Source organism: Hipposideros armiger, unplaced genomic scaffold (assembly GCF_001890085.2).
Source record: "Hipposideros armiger isolate ML-2016 unplaced genomic scaffold, ASM189008v1 scaffold_703, whole genome shotgun sequence".
Lineage (NCBI taxonomy): Eukaryota > Metazoa > Chordata > Mammalia > Chiroptera > Hipposideridae > Hipposideros > Hipposideros armiger.
The window spans coordinates 587,347-597,051 of NW_017732053.1; the positions used below are offsets into that span (position 1 = coordinate 587,347).

The 9,705-nt window shown below is 47.6% G+C and overlaps 2 protein-coding genes across 2 annotated transcripts in view; one reads left to right on the plus strand and one right to left on the minus strand.

Moving 5' to 3' along the window:
• IMP4 (IMP U3 small nucleolar ribonucleoprotein 4) overlaps positions 1-1,681 on the minus strand; it is a 5,141-nt gene extending 3,460 nt beyond the window's left edge. Inside the window, exons 1-3 of the mRNA XM_019627056.1 lie at positions 1,664-1,681; positions 931-1,046; positions 683-791 (exon numbers count right to left, since the gene is read on the minus strand). Of these exons, the coding sequence (XP_019482601.1) occupies positions 683-791; positions 931-933 (112 nt within the window). The 5' untranslated portion in view covers positions 934-1,046; positions 1,664-1,681. The remainder of the gene's footprint in view (positions 1-682; positions 792-930; positions 1,047-1,663) is intronic.
• Positions 1,670-5,769, plus strand: VMA22 (vacuolar ATPase assembly factor VMA22). Its single transcript, XM_019627057.1, has 5 exons — positions 1,670-1,831; positions 1,908-2,011; positions 2,098-2,180; positions 3,311-3,442; positions 5,202-5,769. Exons 1-5 carry the CDS (start codon positions 1,721-1,723, stop codon positions 5,312-5,314), a joined length of 543 nt encoding a protein of 180 aa, XP_019482602.1. The 5' UTR covers positions 1,670-1,720; the 3' UTR covers positions 5,315-5,769.
• The last annotated feature ends 3,936 nt before the right edge of the window (positions 5,770-9,705 follow it).

Consider the following 9,705-nt stretch of genomic DNA (forward strand, 5'->3'; position numbering starts at 1 on the left):
AGAACAAAACGACAGCAACTTGTCTGTTCCCCTTCCCCTAATTCCCCAGCACTGTTCCCATCCCCCCAATTCCCCAATAAAAATCTTTAAAAAAAAGAAAAAATGCAAGGGAGGGCCGACTGAGTGGCTCAGTTGGTTAAGAGCTCGCTCAAAGGTTTGAGCTCTGAGCAACAGCGGTTCGAGTCCGGCCGGAGCTAAGCTGCCACTGAGCTGCCAACAGGTGGCAGGATGGCTCAGCTTAAAAAAAAAATGCAAGGGAATCATAATACCGCCAAAAGACAGTAAGATATGCTTGTTACCTTGTACTAAAAAAGGTAACGATGAAAAACCACGGGGTGGGGGGGGGGACCTATCTACAGGACCACGGTAATAATTTTAAATTTGAGAACTAGATATATTGTAAACAAAATTAATAGGCAAGCTGTAAAAGCTGGACACTACAGCACTGACAAGTAATTCATATCATCCTATGGCGGGACCTTTGCAAGCCAACAGGAAGACCCAACAGGCAAGGAAAATGGCCAATAAATACTCGAAAAGATGTTCTCGACCATATTACCACACAGAAAAGCGAATTAAATGCCTTTTATACCACTTGGTCTTTTCTTTCCTTTGGGTTTTAAAATGCAAACCCAGTCTTTCTAAAGACTGAATCTGGCGCCGCCGAGCGGCGGGGCAGTACCTTCGAGCGCGCGCCGCACCTTTTCCTTCCTCTCGTGGGCGACGCGCTGCGCCTCCTCGCGGGCTTTGCGATACAGGTATTCGCGGCGCAGGCGGGCCTCACGGCGCAGCTGGGGAACAACGGGTCAGGTCAGCCACTCTTGCCAAGCACGCCCAGGCCCCGGGACCATCCACCCCGAGCTCAAGAGCCACATCCCCAAGCCCTCCACGAACCCCCAACCTCCAAAACAAGAGCTGAAACATCCCTACCATTCTGAGCGCCGCTTCCACGTGGGTCCTGGAGACTCTGCGGGCGCAGCCTGCGATACGCAGCCCTCGCTTCCGCCCTCAACCAAGAAGGTGGTTAAAGGATTCACTAAACGCGGCTGCAGCCGAAAATGCCCAATATTAATATAAGGAAGTGGATAGGGTCGCAACACTATTGGCCAGTCAGGAAGCGCATGCTCAGTGGAGCAACCAGTAAGCGAAGAGATTGGCAAGATGTTGTCACGTGGTCTAGGACAGCCATTAGTAAAGATGTCAGCCAGTGGCTTCACCATCTATCGCCAGTATACCGGATGCCCAACTTTAAAGTAACGAACCACGAAAATAGTATTGGCGGCTCCAAATAGTGCAGCAACTGTAAAAGCAGCACAACAGTTGACCGTAGGGTCTCTTATCGGCTCCTTCTGGAATTAAATTTAAAGCCGCTTCTTTAAAATGGTTGCTACGCCTCCTTCCATCGCCACAGCGATAGCCCTACTTTTAAAGCGGCCGCTTCCAGAAGCGACTCGAACCACCCACAGCTCTCGCCGACTGTCCGGTTGGCTGATCCGTTTGGGGGGCTAAACGGGAAAAGCGGCTAATCAGTTCCGTAATACACCCACTCCAAGGACGCTTGCCCTCAAAAGCCGTGACATGGCGGCTTCCACACCCTGGGCCTAGCAGCTGGGAACGCCCGCTCGAAGGCGGGTGTCGCGCAGTTATTGGCTATAATACTCACAGTGGGCGGTGACTGGGCAGTGGAAAGAGGCTGACTCCAGACGAGCGTGACGGGCACATGGCGGCGCCGGACCTACGGGCCGAGCTGGACTCGCTGCTCCTGCAGCTGCTCCGGGACCTGGAAGAACTGGAGGCGAAGCGGGTGGCGCTGAACGCCCGGGTGGAGGAGGTGGAAACCTGGAGCGGGCGAGCGGGCGGGCACGCCGAGGTAAACTGAGTTTTCACCGCCTCTCCTCTCTCCGCAGGGCTGGCTCTCGCTTTCCAAAGCTCGCTACGCTATGGGTACCAAGTCGGTAGGGCCCCTACAGTATGCCTCTCGCATGGAGCCCCAGGTCTGCGTCTGTACCAGGTGAGGAACCTTGCACACCGGAACGGGTGAGCGAGCAGTGTCCTGGCCGGGGCTGTCAAAGTCCATTCTCCTTTCTCGTTCTTTAGCGAGACGCAAAACGGTCTCCAGAAATTTCGGGTGGTAAGAGCCAGCGCCCAGACTCCAGAGGAGGTGGGGCCCCGCGAGGCAGGTGAGCCACCCTCTCCTTCTTTCAATCTTGGCCTCTTCTGGATGTCAAAGAGAAAATGCACAGGGCAATTGAGGAGATGATTTTATTCAGGTTGTTGCCATAGAGAGCGCCTCAGATCTGAAGATCAGAATGTGTCAGGAGGTAGTTTTGTCTTAGACTTTTATAGGGAGAAATAGACAAGTTATAGGTGAAGTTCTTTACAGTTGGGATTGTTCGGTGTTAGGTCCTTACTTCTTAAAAATGACCTAAGAGACAGTTTTCGTTCCAAAAGCTTTATTAAGCCAAGCCTGGCAACCACCTCATTCTGCAAGAGGAGAACGGCCCCGAGGTCTTGGCAGGTGGAAGTTTTATAAGGCTTGATTTCCAGGGTTTTGGGCAAAAGCAGAAGCAAAGCAAATGTACAGAAGCAAGAAGAGCTGTTAGTTTTGGTGAGATGTCTCAAACCAGTTGCAAAAAAATACTCCTGTAAAATTTCAACCTATTTCTTGTAAATCTAAGCTTTTACTATAACCATTTCTTGTGATATTAAGTTTCAGTTTGTTATTACCACACTCTGGTGTCTGAATAGGATACTCCTGCTAAGTCTAGCTGCAGTAGCTGAAGGGTGGCTTCCTCTTATCTGTCAAGGCTGGGATATTTTTAGAATAAGCCTGTCTGGCCTAGGGTCCGGGCCCGGGTCCTCACATTAGCAATCAGGGCACGTCTCAGTTAATGAACAGAAAATGTGTATCTCTGTCTAGCTAGTTTCAGGGGAACTAACTTTTAATCTTAGCTAATCATTCATGAGACAGAGAATGGGAGTTGGAGGGGCTGTCTGGCCTTTCAGCATGTTCAGGCAAAATGGGAAAGGTCAGTGTGTGGCTTTGTCACAGGTAAACAAGGGTGTCATCTGTTGATTTTATGAGAGTCATGAGCAATTGTGGACAGAGACCCTCATCTGAATCACAAGGTGGGGAAGGGTAGTTCTTTGTGGTAAGCTGGTGTATGGAACATAAAAGGTTGCGAGGACTTTTCAATAATCAGTATTTTTTTCCAAGATCATGAGCTTAGATCAAATTCAACATTGTCACCTGGAAGAAAAGGGCCAGGAAAGGTAACAAGAACCCAACCTCTACCCTTACTTTTTGTAGTTCTGCGCAGGCGCAAGGGCCTCACCAGGACCCCAGAGCCAGAGTCCTCCCCAGCCCCCCAGGACCCTCTGAACTGGTTTGGAATCCTGGTTCCCCACAGTCTGCGGCAGGCCCAAGCCAGCTTCAGGGAGGGTGAGTGGACTCTGTGTTGGCCATATGGCCCTGGCCCAAACTCGGACCTTCTACCTACAGGGAGCACTTGAGCGCTAATGCCAGAGCTAGGGTTAGTTTTCAAATGGCTTTGCAGGTTTTCTCCATTGCCGACTCTTGTTACATACCTGCTGTTTTTCTAAAAGCATTTATTGGCTGTCGGCAGTGTTCCAGGCTTATGATATAGGTGCTGGAGATACAGCAGGAAACAAAAAGGACAAATATCCCTCATAGAGTGTTATATACTTGAGGGAAGAAAGGCAACCTGCAGATAAGTAATGGGAATTGTTATGAAAAAATAAGAGGCTGTGGTGGATGGAGTAGGACAGAAGTGGGCTGAGGGATCTGTCTTATGAAGGGTGGCCTGGGAAGGCCTCTTTGAAAAAATGAAGGAGGGAGCTTTGTGGGTGACCTGGGGCAACAGTGTTCTAGGTGGGGAGACCAGGCAGGGCGAAAGCCCTATGGTGAGATCAGGTCTGGCATGGCAGAGAAGTGGCCTGTGGGCTGCAGTGGAGTAGGTTCAGCAGGGAGTACCCAGAGCTGAGGTCAGACAAGGCCGGATGCAAGTGATCTGAGGGCTGTGTAGGCCCTGAGGAGGACTTTGGGAGTAATGAGGTAGGCTCGCAGGGTGACAGTGGATGCTGGGTTGGAAGCAGCAAGAACAGAGGGATGAAGCAGGTGCCAGGGAGCAGCCAGGTTTGAGATGCAAATGGAGGTGGAAGAGGGGCTAAGTAGGGGAACCTGTGTGTTTTGAGAGCAGAAGCACCCAGGATTTGCTGACAGATCAGTTTGGGATTAAGGGAAGGATAAGAGTGAAGAATGAGCCCACAGTGTCCAGCCAGAATACCTGGGAGGATGGAGCTGCCCTCAGAAGGCTGCAGAGCAGCAGCCGAGGGTACGTCAGGGGTTGGGTGTGGGTGTGTTCCCAGTGCTGTGTGGTGGAGATTCTGAGTGGGCATTTGAGCACGTGCATCTGGAAATTAGAAGAGGCCTAAACTGGAGAGAGAAATTCTGGAGCCCATCACATAACACTGGTGTTTAAATTCCCCAGTTGCTGACACAGATGCAGCATTAAAGCTGAGGCAGGGTAAGATCGAAGAGAGCTGGGAGTGTGAACAGGAAGTGAGGGAGAGGAAGGTGAGAAACCATTAGAGGAGACTGAGAAGCAGCAGTGAGGCAGGAGCAACACCCAGAGGGTGAAGTGTCCCAGAAGCCAGGAGCAGAGTTTCCTGAACGGAGGGGATCAGATGTGTGTCCAGCCGTTACTGGGCAGGTAGGCCGGAGACAGGACTGGCCAGGAATGGGCAGCAGAGGCACCAGGCCAAAGCTACCTTGAGGTGGATCCAGCATGTGGATCACTCTTAGGAGCAGAGAAAATAGGGGTAAGGAGTGAGGGCGAGAGTAGTGAGGTACTGTGATAATGGAGGAAAGAAGGAAGAAAATAAGGGCATGAGACAGTGTTACGATCTGGATTTTTAGCTGCTGGTGGGTGATAGAAGGGGGTCAAGGAGGTTTTCTGAGGAGGTGACATTTTAGCAAAGACCTGAAAGAGGTGAGAGTGTGGGTCCAGTGAGGTTCTGAAGCAGCCAATACCAGGCTGTACCTGGAATGTTTTAGAAATAGTGCAGAGGCCAGAGAGGCCTGCAGCCTTTCACGTCCCTGGGGCTGTCCAGAGTCCCCTGCATCATGTGTCACAGCACAGATATTAATACCACGATGACAATCTCTCCCCTTCCTCTAGGCCTGCAGCTGGCTGCAGACATGGCCAGCCTTCAGATCCGCATCAGCTGGGGTCGAAGCCAGCTCCAGGGGCTCCAGGACACACTCAAACAGCTCGAGTCCAGGGTGGCCTGACCTGTGGCCAAAAGCAGGCCATGAGCACAGCTATTCTTTTATATGGCTCCTTTATCTAGGCTTTCTTCCTGCCCCTGCCCTCCCCCCCACCCTTCACTCCCTACCCCCAGTTTCCCTCTGTAAAACATCTCTGCTGCATGTTTCCAACTTTGTTAGGTATGAAAGCTTAAAGAGGCAAACAGGGATGTTGAAAGTCACTACTGTGAAACCACTTCTAGTCCTGTGTTCTAGGACACACATGTAGGGCAGGTGCAAAGCTGTTAGATTAGTTTACACTAGTGAACAACTAGAACAACATCAGCATAAATCAGTATGGGTGACATACTGCACAGCGATGGTGGGAAGGACAAGAAGTAGGTGCTTCAGTTTCACTAGATCCTCAGAACTGATTTTGATGGAGGAAAAAAAATGCATGGCTAACAGATCAGAAGAGAATGATTCCACATCAATAAAAACACACAAACACCTGTGTTGATGGGCAGCTCTTGGCAGGTTTTAAGCGAGAAAATAAAAAAAAGATATGACCTAGGGCTGGCCGAGTGGCGCGATGGTTAAGAACTGGCTTGGGACGCCAGAGGGCCCCAGTTCGGATCCCACATATGAGGGCCAGTGACACTGCCCTCTACAGCTAAGATGCTGAACAACAACTCAACCTGGAGCTGGGCTGCCATGAGTCGCTGGCAACGGCGTAGGCTGCAGCCCCTGTGGCAGTGGGTTGCCATGGGCTACCGTATGTAGCCAGCAGCCAACCTGAGCGGCCAGCAGCTGCAGTGAACGGCCATCCTGGCGACTGATCTTGCCCGGGAAGAGCGCAATGATGGTGCCAACTTGGGCCAGTGAAGCAACGTCCTCCACAACTAGAAGAACAAAAAAAACGAAAGCAATTTGTCTGTTCCCCTTCCCCCAATTCCCCAGAACTGTTCCCTTCCCCCCAATACCCCAGCACTGTTCCCTTCCCCCCAATACCCCAATAAAAAAAATCTTTAGAAACAAAAAAAAGATATGACCTAGATTTTCAAATGAACTCTAGGAAGAGACCTTTCAGATTTTTAAAAACCTGCCTTTATCTTTCCAGGAGTGAGGCTGAACCTGTTGTAATTTGTTGAAGGGCCAATTATATTTCCTGCTCTATGAACTCTGTGTCCTTGCTTCATTTTTCTACTGGGTTGTTTACATTTTACCAGTTCCTAGGTGCTAATTTTTATACTTGGGGAAATTTGCTCCTTTGTTCATAATATGAGTGATGTAAATATTTTTTCCAGTTTGTCTTTTAACTTTGCTTATGGTGGTTTTTAAAAAACTTTTTAGATAAAACACATACAGAACTGAATAGCATAATTAATAAAAGTGAAAGCTATAGTAACAAGTACTAAACTCTTGTGATTCTTTAGTCAGTTTTATTAATAGAGTTGAATTTATCAGCTGTTTTATGATTTCTGGATTTGGGGCTATAAATAAATGAGATGATAAGGGAATTCTCCAATTTTTCTCAAGAACGTGTAGTTTCAGTTGAGGTGTGAGGTGAGTCCTTCATTCAACTTTGTCTTTTCTACCATAGGTCCACATACTGTGTGTTGTTGATTAATCCACCCTTTCTGCTGATTTGAGATGCCACCCTTTTTTTTTGTTTAATCCCAGTGTATACCCGTACCGTATTCTGTACCATTAATCTTACTGCCAGCTGATACACAGCTACATTTTTTAATTCTTAAGCCTTCTTAACATATACTATAATCGTAGTAGGACAGGTTTGCACTTGGATTGAGGGGAATCATTTTTGGTTTTTGGCCATGTTGAGCTCTAGTTGTCAGTGAAAAGCCTAAACGAAGCATTCAAATGGAAAATGGAGAAAAAGACTCCCCACACACAAAGGTTGAATTTTAGCTACCAACTAAGTGCTAACCAGTGAGATTTAGAAGCCAAAATAAGTAAGAGATAACACATTTCATTTTTGCTTTTCACAGAACTCAACGTGGAGTCTCGCTCCCAGGTGGGGTCCTTTATATAGACTTTTGATGTCAGTTGATGTCAAAAGTCAAGCAATAGCTTCCCTTCATTTACAGTTTTAAGTTTCGGGTGTGGCTGTGCTCCCGGCGGGGTCGGCAAACGCTCGGTGGTGACAGATGACGCTCAGCAACCCGCAAGGGCTCCAGCTCTGGGAGACTGCCAGCGGGCTGGAGAGGCCCGGGTGTTCTAACAGCCCCAGTCTGTAGGAAGGGATGGGGTCCAGGAGCTGTGGCTCGCGCAGCCGCACTCAAGATGAATTTCCACAAGGGCGGAGCAAACCCTTTGGTGTATAGTTGTTGAATATGGGTGCCTGCCTACTCAAGTGATGTAGTACATTGAAGAGAGACAGTAGTTATTGGGTCCCATATGGTGTAGTGGTTAGGATTCCTGTTTTCAACCAGGTGGCCTGGGTTTGACTCCCATTATGGAAACGATAACTATAAATAAGAGTGGTTAGCTCTTTTTCTTTAATTTTTTTTCTTTTTTCTTAGCTCTCACACCTAAAACACCTCAGGTTTTTCCTTTTAAACCTGGTGAAACTGAAGCCCAGCAAGCTCTGGGCCCCAAGTTCTGTGTTTTGATTGAATTGTCAATTTTCATCACATCATTAGCTAGTTGTTTTCTCTGTCAGTAACTCAATTATATTACATGCCATATACTTTATAGATGTGAACAATATTATAAATAAATATTAAATAAAAACATTTTAAATATTCAAAATTCATTGTCAAACTCCTGGTGGAGGCGACCCCTTGCTGGGACCCTCCCACACGCTTAGTGGCGGCCCCTCCGCGAAGCAGAGGGGGAGTGGTGGTGAAGAGTAGAGCCAGGTCCAGCGCAGCCTCTGTGTCAAGAGACTGCAGAGAGCCAGGTTGGAAGAGGTCCCTGACAATTTAACTTTCTGTAGCATTGCGGCTGCTTTATTTTCCTTGTGGTCCAATGTATAGAGTTCTTTCCATCTGAGCAATTCCGGCTTGCCATTCCTTCATGGAAATAGCTTCAAACTTTTAAATGATCGCTCCCCCGACACGTGCACACTTCCCATCAAAAGAAGAGCTAAACTTACAAACATGAGTCAATAAGTGCCTTCCTCAGCTTTCCACCCCTTTTCCCTGTTAATCAGGGAGGCTGGGTCCTGCTCCCAGGAGTGCACAACAACACTCCTTTATCCATACAGACTTTCCTGGGGGAGACATTACAGTAAGTTTACTTAACATAGATGATAGGTTCTTGGAGCTGCAGTGAAACATATAAGGAAACCATTTTTACCATAGGCTAATCGATACAAACAAGAGTTAAGTGTCTATGGCATCTCATTACCGTTACAATGAAAGGGACGTTATTCAAGGACCTGCTCTATTTCTGTAATCATTAATTTTAAGTGTAAACAGTAAAATAGAACACAGTGGTTTCTGGTCTGGCATGTGTTAAAAATAGAAACAGGCCAAAATGGAGTCACTTTTGCCAAGTCACGTCACCAAACCAAAACTTCCTAATTGCATTTTCAGCTTCTCCCAAGAGTGAAATTTTAAACCTATGTGACCTGATAAGACCTGCATAATAAGACCCCCTGATGCCCCCTAAGGGAAGGTCCTCGCCTGAACTAATCCACTCTTAACTTCTTAGTCTCACCCTCTTACTGCCTTATAAAAATCTTGCGTTTTGTACAACTCATCAGAGCACCCTTCTAGTTGCTAGATGGCATGCTGCTTGATTCATGAATCACTTAATAAAGCCAACTAGATTTCTGGGTTGCATTCTTTTCTTAACACATGCAAAAAGCTTGGAAGTCATCATGCCTATCTTCACAAGAAAAAAGCTGAATAAACTAAAATTCAACAACTCTTCTAAGATCCATGAGCAAATTGAGACCACAGGGCAAAACACTGCCTTGAAAACCAGAAAGAATATCTAATACTGAGAGTCATAGCGTACCAGGTTCAGAAGCTGCTGCTGAGTCAGCAACTGGCAGGAAAACTTAAAGGCTAACTGACACTCCCCCTCTTGGGGGTTTTGCCCCAGGAGCCCTGCCAGGTTCTCAGGGTCAAGACCAGAGAAAAATACCCTGGTGCTTCTGACAATGGGAAGGGAAAAGTAACCACTTTGAAATATGCCCAGAGTACCCAGTTCTCTTTAACAAAGTCCTATTCGTAGGGAAACCAGAGCCTACCCAACCTGGAGAAAGGTAAATACCCAGCTTCAACTCACTCTAGTCTTCTTTTGTCACATAAAAGGAGGAAAAAAAACAAAAAAACAAAACTGAGGAGCGCTTGTAAAGGTCACATACCAGAGGCACAGGCTCACTGAAAGAGTGAGACCTAATCACAGGATTAGAGAACACTCCTCCCACCACTAACCACCAAACCACTAAGGTTTCTGTTTTA